Source organism: Hemicordylus capensis, chromosome 3 (genome assembly GCF_027244095.1).
Source record: "Hemicordylus capensis ecotype Gifberg chromosome 3, rHemCap1.1.pri, whole genome shotgun sequence".
Classification (NCBI taxonomy): domain Eukaryota; kingdom Metazoa; phylum Chordata; class Lepidosauria; order Squamata; family Cordylidae; genus Hemicordylus; species Hemicordylus capensis.
This window is the reverse complement of record NC_069659.1, coordinates 35,015,854-35,033,420: the sequence shown is the minus strand read 5'-3', so window position 1 is coordinate 35,033,420 and position 17,567 is coordinate 35,015,854. Positions and strand designations below refer to the sequence as shown.

At 44.6% G+C, this 17,567-nt stretch overlaps 1 protein-coding gene across 1 annotated transcript in view; it reads right to left on the bottom strand.

Moving 5' to 3' along the window:
• Nucleotides 1-17,567, bottom strand: part of FGF9 (fibroblast growth factor 9) — a 54,797-nt gene that overhangs the window by 22,992 nt on the left and 14,238 nt on the right. Inside the window, exon 2 of the mRNA XM_053312111.1 lies at nucleotides 4,835-4,938. Within this exon, the coding sequence (XP_053168086.1) occupies nucleotides 4,835-4,938 (104 nt within the window). The remainder of the gene's footprint in view (nucleotides 1-4,834; nucleotides 4,939-17,567) is intronic.

Here is a 17,567-nt window from a genome sequence, read left to right as displayed (position 1 = left end):
TCCAGGTAGCCCTCTGGTGAAGAGAACTCCTAGCAATCCGCAATAGACTCTTGGGTTCCAATTTGGAGAGGGAAAGCAGCAGAAGTTTTTTCTTGCCGATTTCCCCCCAAACCTCTGAGCAAGTGAGAGGAAACTCTGGGGCTATTCACTCGACTACGTGCCTGCGTGGTAGGCTGGGTAGCGGGGAAGGCAGAGTCCAACCTACCTTCCCCCAGATGACTGCTCTGAGCCCCAGCAGCGTGCAAGCAGTGTTTCCACTAGCAGGGATTACCCAATGACTACAACTCCCAGCATCCCCATCTGCAATGGCCTTTGGCTGGGAATTGTGGGAGTTGTGGTCAACATCATCTACGCATCCCTGTTAGAGGGAACACAGCATGCAAGCCGTGCGCCCACATGACCAGCACTGCTGGTAGCAGCATGGATTACTCTCTGCGCTGCTCCTGGAAATGTGGGTAAAGATGCCAGGATTCCTTGTCCTGACCTCCAAGAATTCTACAATGCACTCTGCGCTGAATGCTCTAGGCGCCCATCTCTGTGTCAGCACGACCTGCAAGCAGCTCGCGCTGACACAAAATCCCAGACCTGAGGTGAAGGGCACTGTGCCCTTAACCTTAGCTAAAAGCCTGGGCTTCGCTGCTCATCAGAACAGCCTCTCTGTCTCCAAGCTCTGCAGGAAGGGCAGAGGGCTCAAGCAAGAGGCAGACTCTTCTCTCACTTACATGGAGGTTTGGATAAGGAAAGAAACAGATATAGATATAAATATAAATATAGATATATCCTATGTGTCACAATAGAAAATAATCCTTAATTATTTTTTAAAAAGTTTCGAAAATTGTGGACGATGCAAGTCATTTAATGGTACTAGAGAAAGACATGCTGTTCTGGTAGCTCCAGGTCTTAACACTCACATCAATTTCGGAGGATGAATACAACTGAACGAAGCCCGGGCGGGTGTGCGGCTGGGGGAGTCAGTCAGGTGACTTGCCTCTGGGGGCCCCCAGACAACTGTCTCCCCTTGCCCTATTATAGTTACGCCCCTGCCACCCCCTCATATTTGTGTGGCGATTTAAATAGGATATGAAACTGCAGGATACCCGATATTTCTTATTTTTCAAAGCTTCCACAGGAGAGATGACTCTACCTCTCTTCCAAGGCCTTTAGGTGTGCCGGGGGCTTGAGGCAAAGGTGTAGCTTCCTCTCACTTGTGCAGGCCTTTGCAAAAGACTACTTCTGCTTTTTGCCTACTCCATACTGTGCAGCACAGCTGAGCAATCCCTGCTACTCCTTGGCACATTTCAGAGGACCGTGAGGGTAGTATGCTCCTTCTACCCTAGGGCCTATTTTTTATCTTAAAAAAAAAATGTATTGGCACATCTCTTGGCACCAGGAATTTGGCAGCTTGCTTATTTATTTATTTAAACATATGTGTATACTGCCCACTACCGACGTCTCTAGGCGGTTTACCGCAATTAAACAAAACAAGAAACTTTAACAATTAAAACATATTTAACAATCCAATTAAAATACCCATAAAAACTACCAGACAGCTAAAAAGCTTGGCTGAAGAGATGTGTCTTTAGTTTTTTCCTAAAAGCCTGTTCCCTTTCCCTTTTGTTTCCTAAAAGGGATGGAGCAGCTCCAATCTCAGCAGGAAGCGTGTTCCACAGCTTGGGGGCAACTACAGAGAAGTCACCAGATGAGCCGGCGGCACCCTCAGACAAACCTCCCCTGAAGATCTCAATAGGTGGCAAGGTTCCTAACGAAGAAAGCATTCTCTTAAATACCCCGGGCCCAAGCCATTGACGGCTTTATAGGTAATAACCAGCACTTTGTATTTTGCTTGGAATTCTATTGGCAGTATAGTTCTTTTAAAACTGGAGTGATCTGGACTCTTCGAGACATCCCGGAGACCAATCTGGCAGCAGCATTGGGCACCAATTGCTGCTTCCGGACTATGTACAAAGGCAGCCCCATGTAGAATGCATTGCAGTAGCCAAGCCTGGGGGTTACCAGCATGTGCACCACCATCTTAAGGTCACTCACTTCCAGGAAAGGGTGCAGTTGGCAAATCAGCCAAAGCTGATAGAAAGCACGCCTGGCCACAACCTCCACCTGAGGTATCAGGGAGAGGGTTGCGTCCAGATGTACTCCCAAACTGCAAACTTGTTCCTTCTGAGGGAGAACTGGCAGATCTGTTCCATTTCCCAAATTGTGGCTTCCTACAGTGAGCACCTCCATCTTGTTTGGATTCAGCCTCAGTTTATTATCCCTCATCCAGTTCATTACTATCTTGAGGCAGGCATTTAGGGACGTTATGCCATTGCCCAATAAAGCTGACAAGGAGAAATACATTTGAGTGTCATCAGCGTACTGAAAACACCCTGCACTAAACCCCCTGATAATCTCTCTGAAGGACATCAAAAGCTCTCACATTGTGGAGCAACAGTCTCCAAGTAACACCTTCTGAAATCTACCCGAGAGGCATGAACGGAACCACTGAAAAGCAATGCCCCCTACACCCAGTCCACTCAGGCGATCCAGGAGGATACTAGGTTTGATGGTAAGAAAAGCCACTGAGAGATCCAAAAGGACCAAAAGAGTCACACAATTTCCCTTTGGAGATCATCTATCAGGCCAACTAAGGCAGTCTCCACTCATAACCTGCCTGAAAGCCAGTTTGAAATGGGTCTCGTTAATCTGTTTCATCCAGGACTACCACGAGTTGAGAGGCCACCACCTTCTCAATGACCTTGGGCAACCACAGGAGATTGAAGACAGACCTTTAACTGCCTAACTCAGAGGGATCAAGTGTAGCCTTTTTAAGAGGTCTAATAATTGCCTCCTTTAAACAAGGAGGCAAATCTACCTTCCCTCAGGGAATCTTTTATTATCTCCATATTGTTATCCCATAATACCACAAACATTGGCCCCCTTCATATGTAATTCGGGCCCCCTCCCCATGCTCCCCCATCAGCTTTTGGACATGCAGGACAGCTCCCTCTCTGCAGTCAGCGAGACTCCAGAGAGGCAGGGGAGCTGGCTATGCAGGCTTCCTTCTTAACGTAGCATAGCCAATCCACATAGCCAATCTGGAGGTGTGAAGAAGGAGCTTCCTCCCTCAACTCCAGCTCCATGGGTCCGAAACGGCAGTACCAGCATTCAGGTGTAACACTGGCACCGCAGAACCAGAGTTGGAGGTGCCCAAACTCCACTCTGAACTGAAGGTTCAGAGTGCAGTTCGGGGAGAGAAACTGTGGGTCTCTTCTCGCCTTCAACTGAGGTTTCCCAAATTCAGGCGTGCATCCAAGAAAACCAGAGGTGAAGAGATCTCCGTTATGTCTGAATTCAGCGATTATGTCAATGTGAGGGGGAAATAGTTGCTGCCAGAATAACAAAATGACCCCCACTTCAGGAACTATTTTTTTGCAAAACACTCAGAATAACACAACATGTCAGGCACTGTGCGAAACTAAGATGGCAACCACCAGATACCCAGCACTGAGACTATGGCTGGCAGCAAACCTCTACCTCTGAGTGCCCCATAGAACTTGAGGAAAGCTGACTTAGGATAAGCCCCCTTGGCTGACCCCAACACAAGTAGAGGCTTCACTAGTAAGCCAAGTGGATATACGGGTGGCCCTCATTATCCACAGTTCCAGCAACCACGGTTTAGTGTATCCATGGTGAGGTCCTAGAGACCTGGTTTCCATATCTGTGGGTGCAAAAATAGGCTACTTTCACCTATCTGTGATTTCAGGGCCACTGGAAATGACTTCCAGAGTCATTTCCGATGCCATTTCCAGTCTGGAGACAGCCCGGCGCCATTTTGTGGCTCTTTTAAAACAGAAAACAAAATTTCCCACAATTTTTTGCTAAAAATTGGAGGGGTTGGGGCACATTGCTGGAGACCTGGGGAGTAAGGTAGAATACATTATTTCTCTTATTTATGCTCTCCAGCACCCCCATTATTTTTAGCCATGTGTGTGTGAGAAAGTGAACCTAACCCCTAGATTCCCATAGGGGTAAGGTCTCGTTATTCGCGGTTTCCGTATTCGCACCTATAGCTGAGCACAGAATCCCCACGGATAATGAGGGTCAGCTGTACACAGATCCACAGCCATGACATTGCACGTATCCCAGCCTACATTTTGCCTGATTTGATGGCAACAAGATCTGTTTGTCAAACTTAGAAACTTTATGTCTGCACATTATAGCCAGACAATATCCCCTATTTGTAGAATCATATCTGTTGTCCTAATTGGACTCTAGGGTCTTTTACTAGATGTTTACACAATTTCTGGTACTAAAGGGCCATGAACATATGATTTCTTAATGCTACTTATTACTATTTAGACACTAGGGATGTGCAAGGAACCGCCGACTGCTGGTTCGAAGGTGGGGGGTGGATAACTTTAAGGACTAGGGAGGGTGCTCTTAACTCCCACCACCACTGTTCTCAAAAACAGCCCCACCAGGGCGGCAGCGTACCTCCTTGCCACCCTGGACTAGAAGTGGACGCTGCACTTACACTCATCACAACATGCGCAGCGGCGCAGCAAGGAGGTACACTGCTGCCCTGGCAGGACCATTTTTGAGAAGTGTCGATGGGGGAGAACACGGCGGGGGGCGGGTGTAAGAGCACGTTCCCCAGTCCTTAAAGTTATCCCCCCACCTTTGAACCAGCCAAACCACTGGTCTTTCAAACCAGTTCGGAGGCCCATAAAGGTCATAAAGGGCCTCCGAACCGGTTCCATGCACATCCCTATTAGACACAACAGTAACCATAACAATAATTTGACTAGAAAAAGAGCCAAAATTCTGAAAAACTTACCGAGCCATATAATTCCCCTTTCTCATTCATTCCAAGATAAAGTCCACTGTCTACCCCTCGAATGCTGACCAGGCCCACTGCTATACTGATAAACTCCAGGATACCTGCAAAACACATAACACAAAAATGTACATATTGTTTCCATTCACAAATTTAGGACTTTGGACTGACTTTTAATCGACTCAGAGGTGTTATTAAAATGGCAGTGTTTTACACCACAAGGCTGAATGTCAACCAATGAATAGTCTTTTGACATACAGACATCCTCAGCATATAAAACTCACGGTGCTGAGCCTTTTCCTGAAAGTATGCATTGCAGACAGCATATGGGTGTCAAGCAGAAGCTCCTCCTTTCAGTTAGCCATTTGTGCAAAAAGGTTTTTCATAAAAAGCATGCCAGTCCAAATGTTTTAGCAGTCCTTGGACATGTGGAAAGACTTGTGTGTAGGATGGTTAAACACAATAACCCACGTGTTGCACAGGCTTATATGGGTGTTTCCCAGTGGCCTGCAGAGGGCATCTAAGAAAGCACTGGTGGTCTTTGCAAGAGTGCAAGTGTGCAAAAACTTATAAAGTATAAATAAAAATAAAGTTGCATACCCGAAGTGCAGGGTAAGTTGCATTCCCAAAGTACAGTACACAACTTCAAGTATTTGTGCACTTGTGGTCTTGCACAAGTTTGCCAGCACATGTTTAGATGTCTGCAGTGGCACAGGCCAATCAGAAAAGCTAGCAGAAGCCTGCACAACATGTTGCCAATATATTTGATAGGTCAAGAAATAGTATTCAAAATCTGTTGAAAACTGAAGCAAAACTGAACACTGAGTTCATATTCACAACATAACAATGTGTTATACACACAAATGTGTAATCAGACTCCAATGGCCCTTCAGCTCTTTTACTGATGGAAACACCAAGGGGAGTGAAGGAATTTGGAGTGGAAAGTGGCATGATAAAGGATGTTGGAATCAGCTCCATCTGCCATCTTTATTCATTCGTTCAAGACAATATAATGGCAATGATATACACATACTTCTGTTCTTCAAACAAGTTTTTAGACCTCTTTAATGTGTAATAGAATAAAATAAACAGTTCTTCTAAAATTGAGTAACATTAAAGAGGTCTAAAAATGCATTCACTTGTGTATTTATCAATCATATTTATACACCACCTGATGTGTGTATCTCTAGGCAGTGTACACAATTTAAAACCCAAATATAAACAGAGTTAAACAATTAAAACAATTTCACTAGAGAACAAGTTGTTCTAATAAGAACTAATCTGCCTATTTTCCTTTCACTATCCCTACAACTGGACTAAATTTGGTCCAAATTGGTTAAGCAGTTCACAAGTTAGCTCACATGTGCCTCAAATGTTCATGAGTCTGCCATCTTGAATTAGGGTGGATGACATCATCACAAACTATGTGTTTGAGGTGTCAATATGAGTCTCTACAAATGTGCCAAATTTGGTCCAAATCGGTTCCTACTTACACCTCAAACATTCATCTGTCCATCATCTTGAATCAGGGTGGGACATTATTACAAACTATGACGTTGAGGTGTCCTTGAGTGTCACTCAGTACAACTGAACCTAATTTGGTCCAAATCACTTAGGCAGTGCACAAGTGAGCCCTCTTGCACTCAAACATTCACACATCCGCCATCTTGGATCGAGGTGGATGACATCATCACAAACTACACCATTGAGGTGTCCCTGTGTGTCCCTAAAACTGTACCCAATATGGTTCATATTAGTCCAGGCATTGCAATGTTGATAGGGAAACACACACACGGACACACACGGAACGCTGGTTGATTTCATAAGCCTACTGGAAAGTAGACTAAAAACAATCAAACCGTTTAAAATTAATTTCAGTTAAAAGCTTGAGGAAACAGATGTGTCTTGGGGGTCCTTTTAAAAGCAATTACAGGTGGAGATGCTCTTATTTTGGCAGGGAGCATATTCCAAAGCTCTACTCTGCTTTTCAGTCAAGAAGACTAGATCACATTTATACGTCAATCACACTCTGTCCTCAGAAATAATTTCTGTTCTGGGGTTCCAAATGTGTTTCTGAGAGTAAACATTAGGGATGTGGTTAGGGATGCACATGAAGCCTTTTGTGCACATCTGGGGTGTGGAGAGCAGGCGCTTTAAAAGGAGGAAGGCAGCCTCCTCACCTGCTCCTCCGTCGTTCCTCCACTACAGTGCCCCATCGTGATGCTATCGGTATTAAACACCGCGCCGCGCAGCTGCAAGGCTGCTTCCAGCAGCCTGCAGGCAGCGTCAGCATGCAACTGGCATCTGCACATGTGTGGATGACATTTGTGTGGTCAGCAACACCTTGCAGACCATGCAGATGCCATCTGTGCATGTGCAGAAACCATTTATGTGTTGCCCACTGGCAGCCGGGAGCCTGTAGCTGTGTGACACGGTATTTAATACCTACAGCGCCACAGTGGGGAGGCGGGAGGTGGTGGAGGAGTGGCAGAGGGGCAGGTAAGTCCTGTCTCCCTCTCCTTCGAAAATGCCTGCTCCCGCCCCCCACCAAAACAATTCCGCTGGAGTAGCTCGAAGTGTTCCAGCACCTCAAATTAGAGGCACTGAAACATTTCATGCACATCCATAGTAAACATTCATTTCAAACCCTGTGGGGAGGATATGTCTGGAAGGGTGATCTGCAGCAGCAAAACAAAGGGTCAAGGTTACACATCTTCTCCCTCGCAAGCAAAATTCTCTCTCAAGATCTCTCTCCTGAAGCTTCGTTTTCTGCCACAAAAACGCAATCTGGGATAGATTACACACATGTACATACATTGTCTTGTTAGGCCCAGGAGTGTAGTGATTGGTAGAGAAATGGAGCAGTGCCCCCTCAAATGCTAATTCTGCCCCCTATACAATTTTCTTTCAATCTTCAAATTCCTAACATTTCAGTAACTTAAAACTTCAGCTTCTAGGATGCATCTAGAGCATACCACATGGGGCAAAATTAATTGGTCAAACCAAGAAAATGTAAACACAGATAACAAATACAGCAGATAAAGGTACTGTGAACATCTTGAATGTCTCACTTTGCAAGTCAGAGGAGTTACAATACATGAACTGTTCCAAAGAGGCACCTTTTAAAAGTGGTAATTCTCCTTATTTAGCAAGGGGAGAGCAACTGGCCCTATCCATCCCTACACAGCATCCCCCCAGTGACTGTTGCTGGTCTCTATCTTATATTTCTTTTTAGACTGTGAGCCCTTTGGGGAAAGGGATCCATATTTATTTATAATTTCTCTATGTAAATTGCATTGGAAACTTTTGTTGAAAAGCAATATATAAATATTTGTTGTAGTAGTTGAGCAAACAAGAAAGAGCCATCAAAATTTGTAAACTTCAGCATCAAAATGTTACCGCCTCCTGTGCTATTATTGCTGATGCCTTGAGGGGGTGCTTGTTAAGCACCATTAGCATCCCATTCTGGTTACCTATAAGAGCAATACAAACCAGAAAACAACGTAACTGCCCCTATCCACCCCCAGCACAATACCTCCAGTGACTGTTGCTGGTGTCTATCTGATGTTTCTTTTTAGATTGTGAGCACTTTGGGGACAGGGATCCATCTTATTTATTTATTATTTCTCTATGTAAACTGCCCTGAGCCATTTTTGGAAGGGCGGTATAGAAATCAATCAATCAATCAGTCAGTCAATCAAATAAATATTTGGTGACCTCAGCTTACCAAACCCATTTTCTGTCAATCAATTCTGTCCCTAGACTTTTTCAGAAGTTTTTCCCCATCCCACCTTACTCTTGGCCTTCCCTCAAATCCCTTCATTCCTCTTCCACCTCTCACTGCTTCCTTTGCAACCCACAGCCTCTCTTACCTAAGCCCAGTGAGATTTTCCATCCTTCTTCTGCCATCATCACTGGAGCTCCTTACACAGGAAGCGGCCTTTTACTGAGTCAGACCATTGGTCCATCTAGCTCAGTACTGTTTGCACTGACGGACAACATTCTCCAGAGTTTCAGACAGGAGCAGTGATGTAGTTGCGAATTCAGAAGTGCAGGCACTCTCCAAGACAGCCCCCACGGCCATGCCCACCCAACAGTCAGAGAAGCTAAGAAGTACCGGCGTTCCGTCCCTGCTGCGTGTCCCCCACAACACTCCTGGACAGGAGTCTTTCCCAGCCCTAGCTGGAGATGCCAAGGATTGAACCTAGGACCTTCTACATCCCAAGCAGTTGCTCTGCCACTGAACTACAGCCTCATCCTTGGCCTTTCACCAGCTTACCTTAGCAAACCCACCATCTCCCCAGTGTCCTACTGCACACAGTCCTGCCTATAGGCCCTTGACAACATTTCCCTTTCAACCCAACCAATCTTCCACTTCTATGGCAGCAACTTGCTATGGCATGATTAATGTCAACAGACATTAAGCCCATTCACACGACGGGGCGGGTGACAGGCAGACGGGGGGGAAGGTGGAGTTCAACTTACCTTCCCTCCCCACCCCACCCCCGATGAGTAAAGAAGTGCTACTGGGAGCGCATCTTGCACTCCCAGATGATCCACGCTGCTCCAAGCAGCATGTATTCCAATGCATCACGGCCTCCGGATATCCCACAATGCATTGGGGGATCTCTCCATCTAGGCACCCATCTCTGTCTTCTCAGCACCCATATAGAGCTCTGTGCTCTAGGCACCCATCCCTGTGTGCACTTGGGCTGCAAGCAGCTGAGCACCCACACAATCCCGGTGCTGGGATTAAAGGCACACTCAGGTCCTTAACCTTGGCTGCAGGTCGGGCTTAACACTGGGGTTAGGTGGGCAGCCTAACCCACATGGATCCCTGCGCTACACACGAGTAACCTAGCCCAAGCTGGGCTACCCTATCCTGAGTTAGGTTGCTCATGAGAACAGCTTTATTATTTACTCCCAATACTTAGTGTTTGTTATGATGTCACAATTATATCAAGTCAGACCACAACTGGAGGATTTTGCAGACAAGTATTTGACAAGAGACAGGTTTTAACATATAGTGAAGCTTTTCTCACGCACAGCCTAACCCAGGCTAGGGATACCTAATCTTGGTTAGGCTGCATGTGAGAACCACCGGGATCAGGCCCGATCCTCATGGGGCAGGCCACCTAGCCCTGTTTTAAAACCCAGCTGGTAGCTGAGGTTAAGGGAGAAAGTGCTCTTTTAACCCGAGCTAACTGCTCATGTATTCACTAATTTATTTATTATTAATTACATTATTAAATTATCTATTGTCTATTGTCATTATTATCATTAGTTAAAATGTTCATATCACCAAAATATTAGTTAGATGCTGTAGAAGGGTAAAGTTTAAGACAGACCCTAGCCACAAGCTCAAAAACTGTTTGAGAACAAGACAAGAGATCCATGGAAGAAAAGAAAAAGGAGCGTGTTTATTAATGAAAAGTCAAAGAACAACTATAGGGTTTGAGGCCATGTTTGAATAAAAACATGGCTGCAACAAAAATAATCTGGCACCAAGGAGGGAGTTCCAGTGGAAGAAAGCAATGAAAAAGAAAGGATGGAGGGAAAGGACTGAAAAAAACAAATCCTGGGCATTACAAGGAGAATTAACAAAGAACTAAAGAGTGAGAGTGAGAGTGAGAGTGAGAGTGAGAGTGAGAGTGAGTGAGAGAGAGAGAGAGAGAGAGAGAGAGAGAGAGAGAGAGAGAGAGAGAGAAATACATTTTAAGGTTAAAAGGAAGAGAGAGAAAGCCAATCGCAAGAATGAAGGGGGGTTAACATGAACAATCCAGTGAGCAGTGAAAACTAAATGAGCAGCAGAGAAGGACAAAAGAGAGGGTTTTGAACACAGAGGCATGAAGGCTGGCTATGAGGTATTATAACAATCAAAGTGAAAGAGTCTGTATGAAAATATTGTAAGATTTTAGCAGTGTCCTCCTGAGAAAGAAAAGAACAAATTGTAGAAAGATTAGTAGGTTTAATGCAGCTGGATCTGAGGGGAGGAGGGAGGATGAAACATGAGGATACATGTGATTGACAATGTAATTGTCAACTATAAGAAAAGGAAAGGTTACATAGGAATGGAAAGTGCTTTATATGGAATCTGAGCATTGGTTCATCTCGCTCAGTTTTTTCTACTCTTGACTGTCAGCAGCTCTTCAGGTTTTCAGACAGAAGTCTTTTCTCAGCCCTACCAGGAGATGCCAGGGATTGAACCTGAGATCTTCTAACATGCAAAGCAAATGCTGTATCACTGATCTCCAAACCCCATCCCTAGAGAACATGGTCGAGGGAGATGAGTTCAGAGGGAAAACTAAGCTTAGTCTAGATACACTGAGTGGCAAAAACCAGACCCATGTGGCAAAAACCAGAGACGCTGGCAAAAAATCAGAGACAAAAAACCGCCCGCCCAGAGATGGAAGTTTGGGGCGGTCTACAAATTAGATAGATAGATAGCCAGCCATTAGGCAACAGATATGTTTGCAAGTGGAATTGCTCCTCTACTGCCACCTGAGGGCACATCTACGCTACAAATCTATATTGGTCTTGTGCCAGTTTAACTGTCATGGTTTCACACAAAAAGTTCTGGGAATTTTTGTTTAGAATTCTGTTAGGGATCCCTGCCCGCAGAACTATAGGTTCCTGGAAGAGAGAATGACTATTAAAGTAAATAATGTTGAATAGAGTAATTGGTATGGCTAACACAAATATATGAAAAAGGAAAAGGGGGGAAAAAGGCTTGGTCGAACTTACATCCACTTGAAACAGAAAATAATAATTAGCATTGGGTGGTGTGTAACTAATTAAAAAAAAATTGGAACAATTTAGTCACAAAACAATCACCGCCCTAATCACAATTTGAATATATATCTAACAGGAAAAAGAAGCCCATGGTTAAAATTTTGTAACCAAAATAACATAAATATGAGAAGTACGATTGCACATTCTGTGTGATAGCACATTGCACATTGTTCTGTGTGAACAAAATACGATTGATCAGTGTGTGTATATAATAAACTATATTTCACACACACACACACACACACACACATATATATTATGCATTGTAAAACTTAACATGTTTACAATTCTGATAACCTGACCCAGTAAAGTCTATCAATTTTAAACTGCTTTGAATGTGGACACATGTAAAGAATAAGGATTCATAAATATTGTGCAAAGAATAATTAATTCCATAATGTTCCCCAAGTAGAGAGGGGGAAATCAGTATTATATTAGGTGTAATATTTATGGTAGAATCTCCAATACAAACAAACCATTGAAACTATTTAAACTTTCACCTTGTTTGGGGCTACATAATAGTCACCCCAAATCTTGTTAATGAGGCTTCTTCTGTGAAACTTTCACCAAACTATCATGTTACCTATATGTACATATATCGCCAAGTAATTTTTAATTGAGGCCAATTCTTAGGTTATATATCTACTGCCTGATATTGTAACTTTTAAATCTGGTATCTTTCATGGTAGTGTAAAAGTAAATTGGGAGTGAAATTGCTACTCTAATTTCAGGTGGCTGGGCGCACATTGCTGACCACCTGAAAGTTAAAGAAAGGCTGTCTATTGTTACCACAAACCCTGCAGCAGATTTTTCAAGTTTGTTGGAACTGCATGCCTGAAATGTCTGTGAAACCCACTTACTGCACTTTTTATATATTACAATGGAAAATGCTTCAGTTATGTTACTATTTGCTCTGCACCCCAAGACAATCAAGAGCCAGTTAGCCACATCTGAGTCCAATGGAAATCAGAGTACAAATTGTTCTGGATTGGAGTCATTATATATAACTCTTGTTAACTGGGCAAAGAGAAACCTGTTAAATTTGACAGCTCAGTAATATTTAGCAGGAGGAGGACAACTATTCAACCCAACATAGTGTTTCTCCCAATAGCTGTTGCAAGTGTCTCCCTTTGCGTTACTTTTTACATGATGAGTCTTTGGGGACCAAGAACCACTTTCTCATTCCTTTTGCTACATAAATAGATTTGAGAATAGGAACATAGGAAGCTGCCATATACCGAGTCAGACCATTGGTCTATCTGGCTTAGTATTGTTTTCACAGACTGGCAGCGGCTTCTCCAAGGTTGCAAGCAGGAATCGCTCTCAGCCCTATCTTGGAGAAACCAGGAAGGGAACTTGGAAACTAGATGCTCTTCCCAGAGCGGCTCCATCCCCTGAGGGGAATATCTTACAGTGCTCACACTTCTAGTCTCCCTTTCATATGCAACCAGGGCAGACCCTGCTTAGCTAAGGGGATAAGTCATGCTTTCTACCACAAGACCAGCTCTCCTCTCCTTTTGCGGGGGGGGGGGGTGTTGAAAAGTGGTATATAAATAATAACTAGCTAGCTGGGCCGGGCACAGAGCATCTGTGCATCTAGTTCTCTCCCACCACCACCGCTTTCTTCCCCCAAGCACCCACTGTCATTTTCTTCTCCACCTGCTGCCACCACCACCGTTTTCTTCCCCCAACTGCTCACCCACCACCACCCTTTTCTCCCCCCTCCCACCATTTTGTTTCCCGCCCCGTCCGCAAGCTTGTCTGCCGGCGCTTTCCTCTTCCCCTGCTGGCAGCTCACTCGCAAACTCTCACAAGAGCTGCCACACATGGCATTAGAGATGAGTACACCTTAGAGAAATAGAGAGAGAATATGGATTGTTGCCTACAGTATGGATTTTGTCAAGACTGCATTATTTAACTTAAAACTCATTTGAATGTTTTCTCCTTATGCGAACTACAAGCATATTTTATACACATGTACAACTTGTAAATGTAAAATGTAAAAATAATAACTTAAGAGCTGAATTGTATCATAAATGAAAGGATAGGAAAGAGCAGAAGATTTCAAATTCCCTCCCTGACTTCTCCAAGATAGGGTGGAGAGAGATTCCTGCCTGCAACCTTGGAGAAGCTGCTGCCAGTCTGTGAAAACAATACTGAGCTAGATAGACCAATGGTCTGACTCAGTGTATGGCAGCTTCCTATGTTGATAGCTGAAGTCTGAGTCCATCCCTGCCAATATCTGTTAATGTTGAAATATCTGTAAAATGGTCTTGGATAATCTTTCAAAGATGGCACGTTTATAAAGATCAAGCATAACTTTGCCACTGAGGCCAAGACTTCATTACTTTACCAACAGGACCAGGGAGAGCTCTCCCATGAGGCCTAGTGAAGTGACAACCTCAGGCATCACGCCACCTACCTGCTGTGATACTCTGCCCTTGCTCTGGGCTTTTTCCTTTCTTCTCCCTCATTGGCCCTATCACACCTCATTGGCCCCACCCATATTTCTGGGAGAGACAAAGTGGAGAAGTTTGGCACTGGAGAGACAGCAGAGGAGAGCAAGCTGGGAGCATGAATGAAAAAAAGAAATGGGAATGAAAGAAAGACAAGCGGGCAGAACTGGGCACATGGGGCCTGCAACAGCAGGCAATGGAGTGAGTCAGAGGACAGAGAATGCCTCGTAAGGATGAGGCTGGCCAAAAGAAAGAGGAGCAGTGTCAATACTGAGCTGCAACCCAGGGGGAAGACCAGTGAGCAGGGCCAGTGCAGTGGGGTCTTGCCTCAAGGGACAAAAGGTACCGGCTTGCTTCTGAACAGGATGTCTACTGGCCCGTGACATTTCCAACATATCAACTGGCCAGCTGGTTTATACTTAGCTATTTGCAAGACTGAGTTTTGATTTCTCTAGTTAACTTCAAAACCGAAATGCACTGGTGAAGCTACCTATGAAGGTGCCATGGAGATAATAGCATGTTCTGTGATACCGGCAGGGGCGGATCTCTCATGAGGCAAGGTGAGGCACTCACCTCAGGTGACAGATTACTGGAACATAGGATGCTGCCATATACTGAGTCAGACCACTGGTCTATCCAGCTCAGTATTGTCTTCACAGACTGGCAGAGGCTTCTCCAAGGTTGCAGGCAGGAATCTCTCTCAGCTCTATCTTGGAGAATTCAGGGAGGGAACTTGAAACCTTCTGCTCTTCCCAGAGTGGCTTCATCCCTGGAGGGGAATATCTTACACTGCTCACACATCAAGTCTCCCTTTCATATGCAACTAGGGTGGACCCTGCTTAGCTAAGGTGACAAGTCATGCTTGCTACCACAAGACCAGCTCTTCTCTCCTCAGGAGCCAGCAGGGCAGCAAGATGTCCCCTGAGGTTGCTGTCAGAGCAGCTCTGTGGGACCAATCTGACCTTTGCAAGCCATACAAGGAGAGAAGACGAAGCTGATGGCAACCTTCCCTCCTCCTCCCACTTCAGGCCACTTTCAAAGGTTTGAAAGGAGGATGGCCCCTGCCAGCAATACCTTGGGCCACCCCAGGAAACTATGCTGAGTCACAGTTTGGAAATATCATCCTAAGCACTTCTGTGCGGATGCAATGAGTCTTATAATCCGGTAGATGGGCAGAGATTCCCCATACTGCAAGAGATTTGAGTAGGGGTCATCAGGCTGCCAACATTATTTAAATCAGAATACAGGGTGGGTGCATGCAAGCTACACTAACTGTATTCACACAGACTCTTGTATTCACATTTACTCATTTACATTCGCATCCACAAATATATTCACATTTACTCTTGGACATGCTATGCCGCCTGTAATGTTTGCAGTTGACCAATAGTAGTAACTGTTAAATTAAGATGATTGGCTACCATTTCCCCCAGGATGCTTGAAAAGAACAGGACAAACAGTTCTGGAGTGCAGAATAACTATCGCTGCCCTTCCAGTCAGAAATGATTAGGTAACGTCACTTATTGGGAAGCAACAGCAGGAGAGAGAAAGAGCATGCCCTCACCTCTTGCCTGTGGGCTTCTCAGAGGCATCTGGTGGGCCACTGTGTGAAACAGGATGCTGGACTAGAAGAGCCTTGGGCCTGATCCAGCAGGGCTGTTCTGATGTTCTTAATGTGCCCTTTCCAAAAGCAGCCTCTTCCATACTCTATCATTCACTCTGTCATAAACTCTATCATTCAGTTCAAGGCAATATGTCACTCCTTTGCTCACCAGGAGTGGGAGGAAAGCAAGAAAGCGCAGCAGTAGATTGATCTCCACCAGAATTGCTATACGGAAGTGAAGTCCTTCTACAGCTGGGCAGGACTCTACTTCCGTTTGAAAAAGCAGGTGCAGTTTTGCAGTTTACTACTTCCCTGCTTGTCTGGGGCAACTAGAAACCGCTGCTGGGTAAGCACCCAAGGTGGCCACACTGTCCACTTCATAAACCCTGAGGCAACAGCCATGCCCAGCACTCTCTGTGCCTTCTGGGGCCAGAAGGCACACTGAGAGCTACTGCCGGAGGACAGAACTGGGTCACGTGTTTCTTCTCTGGTTGTTATACCTCTATGGAAGGGCAAGGCAAGATGTGGACAGAGCAGAGCTGGACCAAGCTGGTAGCAGCTGAGGGAGAAGAACACGGATGAAGCTCGAGAGGGAAGAGAAGAGGGTGCAGGAGGAGAGCTCAGGGAAGGAGAGCAGGAAATGCATGAGATGTTCTATACCTCTGCAAATGGAGCAAAGAGATTTCCCAGATGGGCAGCTTTAATCCAGCAGGAAGTCCTTGCAGTTTAAGCCATTTTGGGCACTGCACCAAAGTGCAACTTTTTTAGAGCACATATAATGCACACTAACTGCTAATCTCCAGAAACAAAGCTGAAAATTATCACTGGCTGCACGAATGGCACTTCCTGCCATGGTCCTCCCTGGTTTGCTTCCCTCCCTGGTATGAACTGCCCCACCCCCCACCCCAGCCTATGTGTTGTGAAGCTGCATTCAATCTCCATTTGGAAAAGCTCCAAGAGGTACCTTTTAAAGTGGTAGTTTTTTTTAAATATATACATATACATATACATACATATATATTATATATATATATATAGCAGGAGGAGAGAGCAACTGCCTCCTATTCAACTCAAGCACAGCCACCCTCTAGTAGCTGCTGCTGGTGTCTCCTTTGTGCTTCTTTTTAGATTGTGAGCCATTTGGGGTCAGGGACAAGGAACCATCTTTTTCCTATTATTCTGTTTTCTCCATAAACGACTTTGACAACTTTTTTTGTTGAGAAGCAGAATATAAATATTAATAATAATGTACCACATTTCTCAGAGAAGGTCATGTACCACATATTGAATATGTGAGAACAATAGCACACAGCAGGCCTCTTCTAATAACTGTATTGCTAGCAACTCACTAGAAAATCCCAGTACATAAAAACTTAAGATTGTGATTTTTTTTTAAAAAAATCACTGATTTATCTCCAAATTTTCTTTCATTTCTAGCCAATCTAGATCTAGGACTTCTGAGGTGATCATACAGGCCCAACCTCCTCAGCTTTCTGAGGAGATCATACAATCCCAACCACTCACACAGGCTTCTGCTGCAACACTAAAACTGTTCCCCCTAGTTTCCTCACATGGCCTTTTCATCCTGAGGCATTCTGAGCTTGCCTTAGCACACACCACCACATATTTAACTTGAGCACGTGAGTAAGAGGCAGTGACCTTTTTAATGAGTTGAGAATATATTCAGGATTAAAACAGCTGAAGAATACACATCCCTACGTTTGTATTTCATCTGCGAAAAAAGTACTTTTTGTTAGTTTTACCTAAATCTCTCCTGATATTTCCTGCAGTGACTAGTGAAGGAAAAATGAATTTTTAGATTTTGAATCCTAAGCTGGCATAAATGGACTGTAGGTTTACTTTCCTGGACACAGAGGCACAG